The sequence below is a fragment of the Phaseolus vulgaris genome, chromosome 1 (assembly GCF_000499845.2).
Source record: "Phaseolus vulgaris cultivar G19833 chromosome 1, P. vulgaris v2.0, whole genome shotgun sequence".
In the NCBI taxonomy this organism is placed as follows: domain Eukaryota; kingdom Viridiplantae; phylum Streptophyta; class Magnoliopsida; order Fabales; family Fabaceae; genus Phaseolus; species Phaseolus vulgaris.
The window spans coordinates 13,525,464-13,544,388 of record NC_023759.2 but is presented as its reverse complement, the minus strand read 5'-3'; the positions used below and the strand labels follow the sequence as shown (position 1 = coordinate 13,544,388).

Genomic DNA, 18,925 nt, shown 5'->3' with positions numbered 1-18,925 from the left:
AGCACTAAAATAATAAGATTTCATGTTAGAATAACTTTATATAATATATAAGTAATAATAAATGTTAAATGAAACTGTCGTACCTATCTATAATGTTTTTAAAATAGGCAGGAGGTTTTTTATGCAAGGAGCAAAACCATGCAGCGGTATGATCTTGAACAGATATGATCAATAGTTGTCAATGACGCCTGTATAACAAATAAGTTAATTAGTTTCTCTTATTTCAATAATTTATTAAAACTTATTTAATAAATAAGAACTTACTCATGGATGTACGGAGCAAAATAAATGTGTTTTCCACCATTCTTTAAGGCAGTGGTGATGTATGTTTGTGTTTCCGACTTCTTGTTTCCAATTGATTGAGTGATTTGAGGGTCTAAAAACCCATATATATTGTGTTTCCCCTCATCAAAGCATAATCCAGAAAGATACCTAAATTTCAATAAGTTAGTACTAATATATTTAATAAATCAAAAGTATAAAGATTTTAAAATTTGAACTTACATCATCCATAATTGCAGAACTGTTATGTTAATCTCTTGATCTCCGGATGCAAGGTCCAACAAATCAGACATGTGAACGTACAACGGTAGATTATTATGCCTTCCAAATACATTGACATCCCATGGAACCTCTAAGACGGTTGTATCTAAAGTTGTAGCAACTTCCACCAATGCCGCCAGAGGATCATCAATGGAGACTACTTTCTTCTTTCCCAGAGGCAGATTTGTCTTAGGTTCCTGCTACTCATCAAAACAAAAAAATACTTAAATTAGTTAGAATGTAAATATATCTGATATATAATTCTATTAGTATTAGTGCAAATATATACCATAGAGTCTATAGGTCTGACGAGATGTCTAGGCCAGGCAACGAAAGTATGTAATGCCTCTGCCACAATTGTCACCTCTGATGTCGGCACAGGAACTGCAAGATCACCATAAAGGACCTTCTCCACCGTGACCTTCATGAAATTAGAAGGAAGAGGCACATTGTGTAACATTGTGACCCCTTCATAACACTTACCCAAGGCAACGAATCGGGTCAAAGAATTACACTTAACATATAATTCGCATTGGCTAGTTGAGCCAAAGTCATCCCCTGATAGATCAACTGCCGAACAACTCCCTTTAGTGCTGACTTTCTTAATAGGAGGCGGAGGTGGTTCATCTTCTACCATAGTAGGTGGTTGCTGTGAGTGACCTAAACCCTCCCACCGCTTTTTGAACTCCATTTCCATTCGCGCACTAAACTCCTCCATGAAGCTTTCTTTGCTCTTGAGTTACCTCAGCCTTTAACTGCTCACGTAGTTGTAGTAAATACTCTTGGCTAGGTTCATTGGACAATTGTTCCTTGTTGTGTGATGGAGGTCCAAAGTATGACCGAATCCCAACCCCATATCCAGCTACACAAACACGTCCAGGGTGTTCAGGTCGTTCGAGAGCAACATTAAGAATATCATTGCGACCACATGGTTTAAAAGTCCCCTGTGTTGATTGCTCATTAAGAGAATCCTAAAACAAATGAAAAGAAATTGACAAACTTCAAAACATTGAATTTAAAATAACACATAGAATTTAAAATAATACATTGAAAAGAAATTGTCAAACTTACAATGCGTTCAACTGTTTGTTTTGTAGACTTAGAACTCCATGTCCCTAATGTGTTTATACGGGCACCCTTCCACATCTCATGTTGGAGTGGTGGGGATGGAGGTCTTAAAGAATCTACACTATTCATTTCCTCAATGGAAGTAGAACGTGCTTTAATATTTTCTTCAAGCATCTTCTGCTCTAGCAACTTATAACCACCACGAGACAATAAGTGTGGGGTATCATTATGTGCCTGATTGGCTTTTGCTTTGTTCCGAACCTCCTATCATAACACTCAAAATTTAGTAATACGTTAATATAAACTATATTGAAATATAAAAGTGATACTAACCTGCCATTTTTCAGTTTGTCGAATATTGACAAACTGCTGCCAAGTTTCTTCATCAATGGATGCATATTTTGCACAAGGATTTTCTTTTTTCCTTTTCCCATATATATAATTTGTTGTCAATTTTGATTTGAACTGACGAAACTTGACTCCCACATCTGAAAGAACCTTCGCTTTCAAGGTTTCCACATTCGGGATGTTGTAATGCGTCTACATTGTTTGAAAGAATTAGTTCATAAAAAAAAAACAAAGTATAAAAAGAACTTTAGATTGAGCACAGTAAAAACATTTACATACCAGAATATCTTGCCAAATCATGTTTTTCTCGTGGTCAGTCACGTGATCCCAGGACTGAGTTAAGATAGAGATCCTTTCACGAGATAGTACTCCGAGATAACTCCTATATTTCTTTGCATGTTGCCCAGTGGGCACACCAGTGTGGATATCAATAGACAAAGGTATTTTGTCATCTTTATTTATCCTCTTAAACATATTCTTTAATCTTGTAGGTCCTCTACCAGTTTTTGAATGGGAAACTTTATCATCTGCCATGTTCCTGTTATAAAAAAAATATGATAAGCATCAAGAATATGAAATATATTGTAAAACTAAACATGAATCACATGTACATACAAATATATATTCCTTCATCATGATCATTTCGAGTTGCATGTACAACATCAGCAACATCCTCATACTCTTTATTGATGGTCGTTCTTGTAAGTGATTCAATCTCACAAATGTCATTGTTTGTATCTTCTGGGTCATTATGTTGTTTTTTTCCATGTAGCACAACAGACCAGTGGTCAGACGTAGGATCTTGGATATAGCAAACTTGGGAAGCTTGATGTGCCATTATAAATGGTTCGTCATGATAACCTATCTTTCGAAAGTCAACCAAAGTCATTCCTGATTCATCAACTTTGACACCAGTCTTATTGTCAACCCACTTGCATTTGAAAACAGGTACAGTAAACTTGGTATAATTAACTTCCCAAATCTCTACTATGACACCATAATAAGGCATTGATCCCACAACATGATTTTGATCCTTTGCAGTTGAAAACTGCATAGACTCTGCCTCCAAGGTGACTCCGCTATTTTGCACTGTACTCCTATCATCTCGAGACTTTGTGTAAAACAAACAACCATTTACTTCATAGCCAGAACAACATAAAACATCAAATTTGAGACCGTTTGCAAGCCATGTTAATGTTTCAGATGCTGATGGATCATTCATTATTTGTTGCTTAAACCATGACATGAAAGTTTTGTTATGCTCAATTAACACCCATTTTTCTGATTGTCTTGGATTTTTATATTTGACAATGTCTTTGTGTGTATCTAAGTATGGTAACACCTCATCAGTGTTATTCAAGATATACAAGTGTGCTTGCAGAACCTCTTCTCTAGATTTGCTTATGACATGTACACCTCTTGAAGATTTACTTATGAATCTATGAGAGTGCCAACCTTTTTCAGGAACTCCTATACATTTGGCTTTTGACATGTACTCGGAACAAAACTCAATAGATTCTTCTGAAATGTATCTTTCAATAATGGAAGCTTCTGGACGACATTGATTCTTCACATATCCCTTCAAAATCTTCATGTATCGTTCAACTGGATACATCCATCGCATATAAACTGGCCCACACAATCTGATTTCTCTTACAAGATGAACAACCAAGCGTACCATAATATCAAAAAAAGATGGAGGAAAAAACATCTCGAGTTGACACAAGATAACAATTATTTCTTCTTCAAGTTCATCCAACTTCTGAGAGTCAATCTCTTTACTACATATCGAATTGAAAAATGAACATAGTCGAGTGATTGTATGCCTAACATTTTTGGCCAAGATTCCACGAATAGCCACCGGTAGTAATTGTTGCATTAGAACGTGACAATCATGTGACTTTAAGCCAATTAGATTCAAATCATTCATAGATACAAGACTCTTCACATTTGAAGAGTAGCCTTGTGGTACCTTAACACCTTTAAGACATTCACAAAAACTTGTTTTCTCTTTCTTTGACAAAGTGTAACACGCTGCAGGCAAGTATGTACGTTTACCAACTTCTCTCGGTGTCAATTCCTCTCGTATATTCATCTCAATCAAATCCAGACGTGCATTCACACCATCCTTTGTTTTGCCTTTAATGTTCAGAAGTGTTCCTATTAGACTGTCACACACATTCTTTTCTATGTGCATTACATCTAGACAATGTCTGACATCTAACTTACACCAATACGGAAGATCAAAAAAGATTGATCTCTTCTTCCAGATTTCATTCACAGTTTGCTTCTTCTTCATTTTTCCAAAAGTCACATTAACATTTTTTATCTTTTCATAAATTTCAACACCACTTAAGGGAGTGGGACAAATGTCATGTTCTTGGTATCCGTTAAAAGCTTTTTTCAATCTACGATACGGATGATATTTCTTTAGAAATCTACGATGCCCAAGATACACGGTTTTTCTTCCATGTTTCAACTGCTCATAAGATGTCTTGTCTTGACATATTGGACATGCTCTATGGCCTTTCACACTATAACCTGACAAGTTCCCATATGCAGGGAAGTCATTAATAGTACAAAACAACATCGCATGCAATCGGAAAGATTCATTCTTAAACGCGCCAAACACATCAACCCCTTCATTCCACAATAATTTCAAATCTTCAATCAATGGATTAAGATAAACATCTATGTCATTTCCAGGTTGTTTTGGACCAGAGATCATCATAGATAACATCATGTATTTGCGCTTCATACATAAAGCAGGAGGTAAGTTGTAAATTACTAACAAAACGGGCCATGAACTATGATTACTACTTAAATTTCCAAAGGGGTTCATTCCATCAGTTGCCAATCCAAGTCTTAAGTTTCTTGATTCTTTTCCAAATTCAAGAAATTCTTTATCAATATTCTTCCACTGCAAAGAATCAGCAGGATGACGAAGTAATCCATCACATTTTCTATTATCTGCATGCCACCTAAGGTTTTTAGCGTCATCTGCATTTGCAAACAAACGCTTAAGCCTTGGAATTATTGGAAGATACCAAACAACCTTAGCAGGAGGACCTTCCTTTGTCAATTCATCAATTTCATCATTCTGGCCAACCTTAACCTTATAACGTGACAAACCACACCTGGGACATTTTCTTAAATCTTCATACTCATTTCTGTATAAAATACAATCATTAGGACATGAATGTATTTTTCTATACTCCATACCCATTGGACAAAGTATTTTTTTCGCCTCATAATTTCGATTGGGCAAGGTATTTCCTTCTGGAAGCATGTCCTTAAGCAATTGAAGCAATTCTGTAAAACTTTTGTCGGTCCATCCATTCATTGCCTTCAAATTCATCAACGTTAACACTGCTGATAATCGTGTGAAGTTAATTGAACCATGATACAAAGGAGTCTCTGCATCATTAGACATATTTTCAAAAACTGCATTAGCAAATGATTCTGCTCCCACATCACGAATCATGTCTTCTAATCTATCATCCATTGAGAAATGAACTTCCTCCAAACCTTCGTGCACACTTGGCAAGTCTAACAATTCACCATGCCACGTCCATGTTGTATAACTTTTCACAAATCCATCACACAAAAGATGTTCTCTAATTTCAGAAACAGTCAATATCCTTCCATTTAAACAATTGAGACAAGGACACCTTATCCTTACTCCATTCTTATAACTAACAGCATTTTTTTCTGCGAATTGTATGAACTCTTCCACCCCTTTTTCGTAAGTATCACTTATTCGTGGTGTATTAATCCAACTCCGATCCATAGAACTGCTAAACTAAGAACCAGTGGGGACTCAGAACCAATGCATTCAATATGTAATCATTAAAAAATAAATCAAAATTGCCGAACGTCGGACACCTCCGGACTCCGAACCAATGCATTCAATATCTCAAAACACTATATAATCATTAAAAGTTAAATCACAATTGCCGAAGGTCGGACACCTTCGGACTCAGAATCAATTCGTTCGATATATAGAATCAATACATAAATCAATGCAATACTAACCTCAAAAGAAGCGCAATCGCGGTCGGAGGATAGTCAGGATTATCGGCCGGTAGCGAAAGCGGAACGTGATCGAGGGTTCGGCCAATCGTTCGCGCAGCCGCGCGGTTCGGTCGCAGGGTGGCGCTGCCGTCGGTGTCGGGGGGTCTGTCGTAGGGGCGCGCGACGGTCGGTGCTGCGGGGTCGGGCGAGCGGGGGTCGCGGCGGGGGGTTCGGCGCGCGGGGGTCGCGGCGCGGAGGGTTCTGCGCGGAGGGGTCGCGCGGCAGGAAGTCAGTCGCGGCGCGGGGGGTCGTTCGCTTTCGCGGTGGGCTCGGCGGTTCGGTGGAGCGGCGCTCGAGTCGGTCGCTTCGAAGGTTCGGTGGCGCGGTGTCGGACGTTCGGTCTGATGGTCGCTTGGGTCGGTCGCGGCGGATAGTTCTGGAAGTTGCATGGTGTCAGCGAATAAGAGTGGAACCAGGGTTTTGAAGAAGAATGAAAATTAAGAGGCAAAGTTTGAAAATTAAATGGCACTTTTAAAGACGGTTCGAAGTGAACCGTCGTTAAATGCTGAAGGCTGCGAATTTTAAAGACGGTTCATCATGAACCGTCGTGGAAAGTGAAGTTTTAACGACGGTTCTAGGAATGACCGTCGTTAAAAGTGAAAAAAAAAACGTAAAAATTACGAAGTTGCTACCGCGTCACTTTTTACGATGGTTCTTTTCAAACCGTCTTTAAAAGCTGTCGTTAATGAAATATTTTGTACTAGTGTTGTTTTGAAAGTTGATTTTTACCCTTCCAAGTTGAGTATAGAAGCCATCATTATGAGTATTTTTGAAAGATGTTTTCTTTAAAAGTTGTGATTCAACCTTGATGGCTAGGTGAACCATTTTTTCCAAAGAGGTATACTCATTAAGTTCTACAACATTTTGAATCTCTCTTCTTAATCCACTTACAAAACGAACAACCTTTGACTCTTCATTTTCATGCATATTAATTTTTGTCAAAGTTACTTCCAAATCTTTAAAGTATTCATCTACACGCCTAGGTCCTTGTTGAAGTCGTTAGAGCTTCAACAAGAGTTTCTTCCTATAATGACGAGGAACAAATCACGCATGCATTCCTTTAAATCGCACCAAGAGACCACGACTGGCCTTTTGTTCAAACCCATGTCCATTACAACCTGATGTCACTGATGCATGGCATAGTCTACGAATTCTAGGGAAGCTAACTTAAATTTTTTGTCGTCATTGACCTCATACACATTAAAAATTTGTTCTACTTTAGCTTCCCATCCTATATACAAATTGGGGTCACTTCCCCCGCTAAAGCTAGGTAGTTTTACAAACGAAAAGAAAAGGTTATGGTGGTTGGTGTTTATAGCGCCTCTCTTCAAAGTGATGCACTCTCCAATCTTGGTCGTCTTCTTGACTCCCATAGTGCATGTAGTTTCTAGTAGCTCTGAACGGCTCCCAATTCCTTTCTCAATTTTGTCTCACGTGTGCCTTTTGAGGTGTTTGTGGCTTGGAAGATTCACCTGAAAAGAAATTAGCCATAATTGTGCACAAGGAAACAAACAATTAGTGAAAAAATAAGTTAAAGTCTCACTCTCATGTATCACTCAAGAAAGATTTGCACTCAAAAGGGTCTACACTTGTATCAACACCTCAAGTGAAAGATGACAAAGCTCTTACACTTGTTCACCAACGTACCCCAAAAGAAAACTTAAGAAACAAAGAAAGACAAGCGAGAAAAGCTTTAAAACAAAGAAAGTGAAACCAAAAGGAATTAAGGTGAACACAAAACTTTGAACAAGACAAACAAGAAAAAGACGAAAAAGACGCAAGAAAACTTACTTAAACTTTAATTATGAAGATTTGAAAGATTTTGGAAATTGAGAAAGCAAGTGGGATTAAACTCCACAATTACGAAAACAATTTGTCATATAGTTAGAACCCCTTTTTGTTAGTGAAATTTGGAAAGTAAATGCACTTGAAACATTTTGTGTTGTTTTTACTTCTTCTTTTTTTTCATTTTTTTTTTTTGTCCTGAATAGACTGATTCAAATTTTCAGATGACTTTATGCATGCAGATGGGATTCACTTTTCAATTTTCAAAAAAAAAATAAGATACTTGGATTCAAGTTATATGAACGCTTGTAATCTATATTTGAAATTAAATCAACTGTTACTTTAACAACTTCTAATTTGGTTTTAGTTCTACACAATTAAAATAAAAATAAGCAGAAAAGATGAAAGACTCCTAGAACACTAAGAACATCAGACACAAGCATATAACTTGAGGGAAGGCACCCTTTATATAGGAAGGAGTGACATTGAGGGAAATATGAGTGAGAGGTAGAAAAGGAAGGGGAGAGGGGCTACCTAGAGTGTTGATCATGGTCAAAACCATCTCTTAGGCATAGCTTCTAGAAGTTAGGGCTACATTCTATGTCCCTTTCTTCAAATCTCATTGTACCATTCAGTTCATAGAAAGTGAATAAATGAGTATAAGGATCCTTATGATCCATTACTATGACTAATGGTTACTGAATAAGCTAAAAAAATGTTGGCATTATCTTTCGTGATCTTGTTAGAGCGGGCATGACTATGCTTGAAAAATATTTTGGTCCCTATTGAATAACATAGTTGTCCAAAGTTCTTCTTGAAGGATAAACAACCATTAAACCTTCATTGTTTCTATTTTTAGTCATATCTTCAATTTGGGGTGTGTGAGATTGAGAGTTAGGTGAGGTAGGATATGATCCTTTTTTTCGAATCTCTTTCGTTTTATTTGAGCTTTATTCTTTCAGATCTTACAATTTTTCAATATCATTCTCAAATAAAAGATTTTCTAAAAAGGACTCGCCTCTTGTTAGCATGCAAGTGTAATAAAGAAACATTTTTCAAAACTGAAAACAAAAATTAAAGTAAAAAAATCTAAAAGAGTTAGTGGTAGCAAAAAAAAATATTTTAATAAAATAAAATCTAGATCTACAGTTAGATGTTAGTTATTCACAAAATTTACAATAAACACTTCTTCAAAATAAAAGATAAAAATACTTGATAACAATTAATTTCTCGACAACAATACCATAAAACTTGGTGATGAGTCTATATAATTATATTTCTTGTTCAATCAAATTCCCTTTTTTTACTAAGCAAGCGAACCAAGTCAACTATAGTATAGTCAAAAGATTGTCGAATTCACGTAAGATTAAAACTACCATAGGATACTAGCATAAACACAGACGTTGTCACACCTAGTGTATCCACATTTTTTTAAATATTTTTATATAATAATATTATATTATAAGTTTAATATTACATTTATATGATAAAAATATTATAATAATATATGAAAAAAATAGAACTAATTAAAAAACCTAAATTTTTCAATAATATATAGATCTATAATTTTAACAAATTTTATATAATAAAAAGAATATTACAATTAATATATGATAAGAAAATATAACTAATTCAAATAACTAACTTTTATCGTGATACATAATTATATGATTTTAAGAAATTTTATATGATAAAAAATATTACAATAATATTTGATAAGAAACTATAACTAATTTGTGCAGTAATATAAGGTTTTAACCAATAAAGTTATATGGATTTTAACAAATTTTACATGATAATAAATATTACAATAATATATGATAAGTGGTGATTGATCGACTGAGTCAAAAAACACCTCAAGTCACGTAATAAATGACAGTAATGACAGTTACAATAACACTTAATATGGGAGAAATATATCTGACAAATCAGCTAAATATTGATTAACCGAAAGATGGTACAAATATTCTTCACATATTTTAACATACCGATATACCTCCCTATTAATCAGGGATCACGATGCACATCAGTGAATAACTGATATCCAACCCATCACAACAAGGACTCATAACCAACACTATAAATAAACCCTTTGTGGAGGTGTAAGGTACGATTTAATCAATTACTAATATACACTCTTTACACAGAGTACTTACTTAATCGTCGGAGTGCCTTCTTCAGGTCATTCCCGACAGAGCATCAGCATTTGTGGAAGGACTTGAAGGAAGGAACCATAGGATCACCGACATGTCAGCAATTTTACAACCGGTCTCAGGTACTATCTAGGCCCTTTGCCTATACAAGTACAATTGGCGTCCACCGTAGTGTCAAAATAGTAATCAATTTCAACATCAACTCCAAACTAGCATGGAGGATATGCGTAAAAAAGGCATGGATGATCAGTAGAGGAACGAAAAAGAGGTGCGCCTTCTCAAGAAGCAGAATAAAGAGTTAAAGCAGCAACTCAATGGACCCGAACGAGAAGAGCAGTCTCGAACGCAGACACATCAGAGCTCCAGGCGAACTGAGCGGTCCCACCCGGCCGATGATGATGAGGATCTAAAGGACATCCTCACATAGTACTTGAGACTGATCGTACAATTTTTGACGTGTCAGTGATCCTCTGGTTCCTACCTTCAAGTCTCCTTCCACAAATGTTAATGCTCGGTCGGGGGCTAACCTGAATAGGACACTCCGACGATGAAGTAAGTCCTTTGTGTAAAGAGTGTATATTGGCAATTGATTAAACTGTATCTTACACCTCTGCAGAGGGTTTATTTATAGTGTTGGTTATGGGCCCTTGTTGTGATAGGTCGGATATTAGTTATTCACTTATGTGCATCGTGATCCCTAATTAATAGGGAGATATATTGGTATATAATTATGTTAGAATATCTAAAGAAAAATTGTACCATCTTTCAGTTAATCAGTATTTCACTGATTTGTTAGAGATATTTACCACATATTTCGGGATATGAATGTGACTCATCAAGTGTTATTGTAACTATCGTTACTATCATTTATTGTGTGACTTGAGATGTTATTTGACTCGGTCGGTCGGTCACTAGGGCTGAGACGAGCTCATCCGATTTCGACCAGTACACTTGCCCCTCAAGCTCGAAGAAATTAATTTCTAAAAAGTCATGAAATGACCGTTGGAGTTCCCAAAGTGAGACATGACTGTTAGGTACATTAAATATTGTCAGAGATGTGATTAACACTTTTTCGAAGTGTCATCTGTTCAAACCAAATAATCTAACAGTTGTTGATATGTATCAGTTCATATGCCATACAATGTGTGCACTTACATGGGAATTGATCCAATGGTCTGAGAGGTGAGTTGTTGTATTCTCTCTCCTCTTTACTTTCTGTAAGATAGCAAAGTTTGTGAACTTTGATAAGTTTACTGTCTTACCTGATGTTTCTATAGTGCTTTGAGCGTGATCTGAGTGTTAAGTATCAAGCAATTCCCTGTCAAAAATCTTGACGAATTGAGGAACCGAGCAACTAAGTTCATGTAGATAGAGGAATTGACCAACTTTTGCAGAAACGTTTGATCCGAGAATGGAGGAGATAAAGGGAAGGAGAAAGACAGAGGAAATCGATTTACCTCTGGTCGGTTAGACAGGTTTGGAGAAAATAGAGGACATCGGTTTCTTAGTTACACCCCATTAAACGTTGCAAGGGGAAAAATTTTGGACGAGGCACTACAGGCCGAGTTGATCCCTGTTGAACATGGGAGCTTTGATGTGTCAAATCCACATGAAGCCTGAAGCTGTGCTGCTTTTTGGTTTGGGTTTAGATTAGCTTGTTTAAAATCTTTGTTAAGATCAGTTCTTAATCCTACACAAAGCTTGATCAAACAGTTTTAAAGAAACTTAGTGTTTTTCCAAGCAAAGGGAAAATAACTGGTTGATTCATCAAGATAATCGGTCGTTTGTCACTTAGCTGGCTTAAGGTTTTGAAATTGCTTTTTGAATTAGTTATGCAACTGCTTGACTCATTCAATCGGTTAAATCGTGGTTTCAACTGGTTAAATATGTGTTTTCATAACATATTTTTGAAAACTTGTTTTAACTGATTCAGCTGATTAAATCTGCCTTAAACGACTACATTTCAAGTGCTATAAATATAGCCTTTCTTTCAAAGCAAAATACACAAGAAAATACAAGTTTTGATACAGATTTGAGATCAAAGAAAGAGATTTGTTTTTGAAAGGATTTTTTCAAAGTTAAAGATTGTTATTTCTGGTGCTGTATTTTTTGCTTTGTGTTTTGGCAAACTGACTTCCTTATCAATTATTTCTCAAAGTAATTTCATTCTTGGCTTAAAAGTTTGCGAAAACCCTCTTTAAACCATTCACCCCCCTCTAGTTTAAAGCCATCTATTCTTACAGATGGGTCCTGCAACAGTAGATCATGCGGTGCAGAAGTGGTGCTCGAAAGACCAGGTGACGTTCTTCTCAAGCAAGCATTGAAATTGGAATCCAAAACATCAAACAATCAGACTGGTTATGAAGCCATTATAGTCAGTCTCAATCTATTCCTAGATTTGGAGGTTAAAAAGCTTATTTGCAGCAGTGACTCCCAACTTGTCGGTCAGCTCAAGGGGGAATTCAAAGTCAAGGAATCGTTTCTCCGAAGATACTATCATTTTGTTCATAATTTGATTGCCAAAGACAATGAGACGGCATACCGCCCGGTTTCTTCTTATTGACTAGGATCTCTATCGCTGAGGATATACTCGGTCGCTCTTAAAATGTATCTCTCCCGACCAAATTGATTATGTCATGCAAGAGATACACGAGGGGGTATGTGGTACTCACTCGAGGGCAAGAACAATGGTCGGTTAAGTATTAAGGGCAAGTTATTATTGGTCGACTGTGCAGGGCGATTGTACAAATTTTGTTCGACAATGTGTCAAGTGTCAGGAATACGATAGTTTATCTCATCAAAAGCCCGAGAACATTCACTACATTCTCTCCCATTACCATTTGTGAAATGGGGAATAGATATTATCGGACCCTTTACTCCAGGTAAGGGGCAGTGTAAATTTCTTCTAGTCGGAATAGACTACTTCACCAAGTGGATAGAGGTCGAACCCTTGACAACCATCACAATATTGTGTGTTGTTTTGGGATTGGTCATTAGCCAACAATTCATTAAGTGAGGGCTGACTAAATTTTATAAAGAAATTGATATTAAGCATATCACAAGTTCAGTAGATCACCTCAAACTAACGGACAATCCGAAGCTATGATAAGAAAATAGAACTATTTAAAAAGAAAAACTAACTTTTACAATTCTATGAATTTTAACAAATTTTATATGATAAAAAAATATTACAGTGATATATGATAAGAAAATATAAATAATTCAAAAAAAAACTAACTTTTATAGTAATACATGGTTCTATGATTTTTTTTAAAAAAATACATAATTAAAAGATATTACAATTAATATATGATAAAAAAATATAACTAATTCAAATAAGTAACTTTTACCGTAATACATAATTATATGACTTTAACAAATTTTATATGATAAAAAAATATTATAATAATATATTGTAAGAAAATTTAAATAATTTTTACAATAATATAAAATTTTAACCCACATAATTTTATGGATTTTAACAAATTTTTAATGATAAAAAATATTACAACAAATATATGATAAGAAAATAAGACTAATTGTAATAATGGACAGAAGGTAAGTGCTACGTGTCACCCTGCCATTTGACAGTCTGTCGTCATGGAGCTGTGGGTGGATCCTACTTTCGTTTGAGAAAAAATGCAGTTAATCTTTAAACATAAGTTGAAACTCGAAAATATTTTAGTTATTTGTTAATTTTAGAATAAATAAAAATATAAATAATTCAAATAAATAAATTTTACCATAATACATAGTTCTATGGTTTAAAAAAAAATCCATAATTAAAAAATATTATAATTAATATATGATAAAAAAATATAAATAATTCAAATAAATAACTTTTACCGTAATACATAATTATATTAAGTCCTATAAAGTTTTAATCACCATAATTCTATGAATTTTAACAAATTTTATATGATAAAAAGTATTACAATATAATATATGATAAGAAAATATAAATAATTCCAAAAAACTAACTTTTACAATAATATAAGGTTTTAACAACATATAATATGATAAAATAATTACAATAATATATGATAAGAAAATAAAACTAATTAATTATTGACGAAAGCTAAATGCAACGTGTCACCGTGACACTTGACACTGTGCCGTCATGAGGTTTGGATGGATCCAACTTTTATTTGAGAAAAAATGCAATTAATCTTCAAACAGAAGTTGACTAAACAGAAGTTGCAATTAAGAGATTTTACTTAATTTTTAATTTTGGAATAAATAAAAAAATTGGAATTATAATTTCATGTTCTTTTCAAATTTAGTTTTTGGTCCAATAGTTCCAAAATGGTACGCGTTTCAGTGGTGCATTCTTCCTACAACTATTAATAATAAGGAAGACGATAATTTAACTTAATAACAAATAAAATAATTTAGTTAAAAATTTAATATAAAATGAATTTTTATCAAAGAATAGGATTTCAGATATATATCTTATGAGACATTTGATTTATGTAATTATCCTGTTTCATGACTTTTGAACAATTAAAATATAAAGTATAACAACTCCACTTATTGTTACATCATGGGGGATTAGACTGATATATTAAATCGATACTCATTTTTGTATGAATAATTGTTATTTTTAAGGATAAAATTAAAAATAATGTGTACATAAAAAAGAAGAACCATCTTTATATATTTTTATAGATAATTATTGAAATAAAAATATACTAATAAATTATAAAGGATAAAATTGAAAAACTAAATGTATAAAAAAAAATCCTTTATATATTGTTATAGATATATTATAAAAATAGTATTAAAAATTATCAACCATTATTTTTTTAAAAATATGTTATTTAGATATTTTAAAATAAAGAAAATTATTCAATTATTTATTTTATTAAATAAATAAATTACTTTTTAATTAATACAGCATAAAATTGTCCAATTTAAAGGTGATAATTTTATTGTAGGTAGTTTTTTATTATAAGTAATTATTTTAATTTTAAAAAAATTACTTAAAAGATAGGATGATACTATTTATATCCACATAATCTCTTCATTAATGTTATAGATATGTTGTTTTATTTTATTCAAATTTATTGGTTGTTATGATAAAAAATATATTTTTCAAGAATTTAAATCAAAGTAGAAATAGATAATATATTGGTACTTAACACTGATTCAAGTTACTACAATAATTTAATATAATGTATATATTTAAAAATATATATATTTATTAGAAATTTTAGGTTTAATTTGATAAAGATAAAAGATACAAATATTAAAAAAGGAAGAGATTAAATCCAAAGCAACCCTAGAATTCCAAAGCCCATTTGCCTTGCCCAGATCAGAAAACACAACGAAACCACATAAAATAAGATTCCCACGTTGTCTTCTCTTCCCATCTCTCTGTCTTCGTTCCTCATTGACTCTATCTCCCTCTCTAATCATCTACTGTGCCAATGGCGGATCCAATCTCGAGGACTCTGATCGCGTTTGCGCTCTTAGCTTCTTTGTTGCTGTCTTCACACGCTTCCTCTGACGTTCCCTTCATCGTCTCTCACAAGAAGGCCTCCCTCAACAGACTCAAGTCTGGTGCCGAAAGGGTCTCTGTCACCATCGACATCTACAACCAAGGAACCTCGTACGCTCCGATCTACCACCCATTTTCCTTTTTTCCAATTTTTAATTTTCATTCTGTGGGATCCCAATTACCCTTTTCATGCATGTCCTCGTTAATGCCTGGACTAGAGTTTAGGGAATTCTAATTTCGTGAGTATTTTTATGATCGTGTTTGTGCTACTTGGCTGCTGATGGATGTTTGTAAAGATTAAATATTTAAGCTGGATCTTGGGTTTGCGGTAGGGGAAATTAAGAAGGGTAATTTTTTTATCAGTTTCGAAGAAGCTTTGTGTGATTGAAGTTAGAGACCTTTTATTTATAAGCAATTTTTAAGCATATGGGGCACGCCACTTTTGCTTGTATGAGTTGGTAAGTGGAAACAAGAGTGATTTTGCTCTTATGGTTTTGATCTGATTGATGAGGAAATGGAGAGTTCCTCTACACTTTGATGATGCTTAATTTGATGTGAAAAATTGGTATTTGGTGGTTTGATTAGGATTTTGAGGGTATTCAGTGTTGTTACCTGTAATTTGATTAGTGGGTGTTCACAAAATTAGGGGAACTGCATGTTGTATTGCTTAGGATAGATACACCCGGCACCTTTCAATTCAGTCAAACAATGAGAATGGACACTGAAATAATGATGAGAATGAACGCTAAAATGTGTAATCAAACACGGTTAGTTTGCTGCCTTGACGTGAATTTTCTTCGATGTCTGTCGTGGACAATGGTAGGTTAGTAGAAAATGGTGTCAATCGATAAGATGGGCCTCTGTGTGCTGTCACTCCTGTTGTATCGTGGGTTTTAATTTCCAGTCTTGTAATCTGAGTTCCTCTGTTTATCTCTATAACATGAGAGTTTAGCATGTTTATTTCCTTGTTATAAATTGCAATTCCTTGTCCACATGTTGAGTTGCTGAATTTACGATTCTGTTACTAAAAAATGAACAATATATTTCATGGTATCTATTCGTAAACTATGTTTTCTACTGAATTTTACTAATCTGTTTCATTCTGCTGTTTCAAAGGACGGCATATGATGTAAGTTTAAGCGACGATAGCTGGCCAAGTGATGCTTTTGAAGTTATTACCGGCAAGACTTCAAAGTCATGGGAAAGGCTTGATGCGTGAGTTTCCTATGTTTTTCTGTAACTTCTTTTATTACTTGTGATTTTCCCATACTGTTTTTTTTTTCATATCCTCTTACAAATGAAATACACCCTTTTCAGTGGTGGCATCCTTTCTCACACATTTGAGTTGGAGGCAAAATCAAAGGGATTATTTGCTGGTGAACCAGCTGTGATAAAGTTCCGTGTTCCCACAAAGGCTGCTTTGCAGGTTAATATCTGTTGTAATTGTTGTCTATCTCTAGTTTTTTTGTGAGAAACCTTTTTCTTATTATAATACATTTTTGTTATTAGGAGGCATATTCAACTCCCATATTGCCTTTGGATGTTCTTGCTGATAGACCTCCGGAGAAGAAGTTTGAATGGGTATGTTTCCTGTATGCTTGAACTTCACAGTTTCATGAATCAATATCAATTGCTTCTGTTGACTGATGTGTGTTACCTTCTGTTTTCGTGTATTCTGACCTGGTTGGACGGACGATATCTCAGGCTAAGGTATGAACAATTATCTTAATGCCTCTATATTTGCAATTCAAAACTATGCAAAGGACATTTTGGTAGTTGATTTTGCTTGTTACTGGTGGGGCATGATTACATAGAGCATAAAGTTTATGTGTTTGGCTTTTTGCTTAGTTGTGCATTTTTCTCCCTGGATAGATGTCTTATTCCTCAAGAAAAGAATGCAGTCTTTGATATATTTTCAATGAAATTCAGTGCAACCAGTTTGTTGAAATGATAAATGTGTGATTCATCTAGAAAATAATGCAATCTTAATTAATGTGAAACTGTTATTGTCCACAGAGGTTGCTGGCGAAGTATGGATCTCTAATCTCAGTGGTGTCCATCATTGTGCTGTTTGTATACTTGGTGGCTAGTCCATCAAAATCGAGCACAAAAGGAAGCAAGAAGAAGCGTTAATGATTGGGAAATTACAGAGTTTGGAGGCTAGATCATGATATTCTGACTGTGGTCAGTTTTTAGCTGGTTGTTGGACTTTTTTGAATGAATGGTTAAATGAGTTAGTGAGAGAACAATTTAATTTCTTGACGGCATAGCCTAAACAGATTTTTTTGGTTCTCACTGAACGGAATGTACTTTTAGCTAGCAATGAAGTACTTAATTACCTCATCTCCCACCTATTTTGGTTTTAACTTTATTCTCATCACCTTTTTAACTTCCATTTTCATTCCTCTACCAAATCATACCATGCCCATGCTCAACTGGGATCTTTATACTTTCTCTCACCGTTTCCACCTATTACTGCTCAAGTTTGGTTTTTGCTATTTGCAGAGGGTTTACATGTCTTCTGATTTCACAACTTAGTTAAAATCTTGTATTTTTCCTATACTTGCAAACTGTACAGTAGATCTTGATGGAAGAAAATTTGAAATAAACATTTTGTGTTGCAAATGCTATTTCATGCAAATCATCCTGATTGTGGAACACGAGTTTTTCATTCACTACTTTTTTCCAGCACTCTGCATTTCACAAAGTAGGCTTAAAACTTATATTCAATCCAAAGATATACTCATATTTGGTAGATAAATGTAAGTAGAATTGTTAATTATGATTTTACAACGGCTCAGAAACTTATTTTGGCATTGCAGAAAAATATTTCGTATCATCTTTTCGCCAATTAGAATATCGTATCGCCATAAGAACATAAAAAGTTACCTTTATGATGAGTTTTGATAGGATTAAGAACTTTAAAGAAAGGCATCATACTAGCCAAACTTAAGAACTTAAAAGAAAGGCATCACACTAGCCAAACATTATGCTCTTTTTTAAGTTTTTATATAAAATATGAAAATCTTTTTATCTTAATGCCTCTATATTTGCAGTTCAAAGAAAGGCATCACACTACCCTTCCTTTCTCTTATCGTGCCCTGTAAATACTCAAACCATATGATTTATTACTCATTGTTGAAACTTGAGAAATAAAAAAAGGTTTTCACAAAGAGGTTTAAATTTTTCAAAAAGGAAATTTACAAAAATTAAAAGTACTGCTTAACTACCAAGTATTTCCTAACCAGAGTGTTCTTAGATAATCTTCACAAAAGACCATTTAAGTAACTTCCAAAATAGTTTTTGAAAAAGCTACTAAATGTGTGTCGGTAAAGATGCAAATGAACATAGTAAAGCAAAGAAATGTTTAAAATATACTAACAATAAAGAAATTTTTCTTAATACCACATTAGCCTAAACATGTTTAATTTAAATTTTGAATTTTACTCCACAC

At 34.3% G+C, this 18,925-nt stretch overlaps 2 protein-coding genes across 2 annotated transcripts; one reads left to right on the top strand and one right to left on the bottom strand.

The window, feature by feature from the left end:
• Positions 1 to 1,247: 1,247 nt before the first annotated feature.
• LOC137815545 (uncharacterized) lies at positions 1,248 to 5,749 on the bottom strand. Its single transcript, XM_068618661.1, has 6 exons — positions 5,356 to 5,749; positions 2,680 to 5,028; positions 2,239 to 2,411; positions 1,945 to 2,151; positions 1,615 to 1,875; positions 1,248 to 1,514 (listed from the first exon to the last, which is right to left on the bottom strand). The coding sequence occupies exons 1-6, from the start codon at positions 5,747 to 5,749 to the stop codon at positions 1,248 to 1,250; spliced, it is 3,651 nt and encodes a 1,216-aa protein (XP_068474762.1).
• A 9,484-nt stretch (positions 5,750 to 15,233) lies between these two features.
• Positions 15,234 to 17,814, top strand: LOC137813633 (uncharacterized). The gene is made up of 5 exons (XM_068615984.1): positions 15,234 to 15,582; positions 16,588 to 16,686; positions 16,789 to 16,897; positions 16,981 to 17,181; positions 17,488 to 17,814. Exons 1-4 carry the CDS (start codon positions 15,401 to 15,403, stop codon positions 17,071 to 17,073), a joined length of 483 nt encoding a protein of 160 aa, XP_068472085.1. The 5' UTR covers positions 15,234 to 15,400; the 3' UTR covers positions 17,074 to 17,181; positions 17,488 to 17,814.
• Positions 17,815 to 18,925: the final 1,111 nt, after the last annotated feature.

What these genes read in the sequence shown, in the direction of transcription:
- LOC137815545 (XM_068618661.1), bottom strand. Translation starts at nt 5,749, where the DNA reads ATGGATCGGAGTTGGATTAATACACCACGAATAAGTGATACTTACGAA. An exon ending in AGATACAAACAATGACATTT is followed by an intron (nt 2,412 to 2,679) that starts GTGAGATTGAAT and finishes GGATAAATAAAG; the next exon opens with ATGACAAAATACCTTTGTCT. An exon ending in TGATTTGGCAAGATATTCTG is followed by an intron (nt 2,152 to 2,238) that starts GTATGTAAATGT and finishes CAAACAATGTAG; the next exon opens with ACGCATTACAACATCCCGAA.
- LOC137813633 (XM_068615984.1), top strand. Translation starts at nt 15,401, where the DNA reads ATGGCGGATCCAATCTCGAGGACTCTGATCGCGTTTGCGCTCTTAGCT. An exon ending in TCATGGGAAAGGCTTGATGC is followed by an intron (nt 16,687 to 16,788) that starts GTGAGTTTCCTA and finishes CACCCTTTTCAG; the next exon opens with TGGTGGCATCCTTTCTCACA. An exon ending in CCACAAAGGCTGCTTTGCAG is followed by an intron (nt 16,898 to 16,980) that starts GTTAATATCTGT and finishes TTTTGTTATTAG; the next exon opens with GAGGCATATTCAACTCCCAT.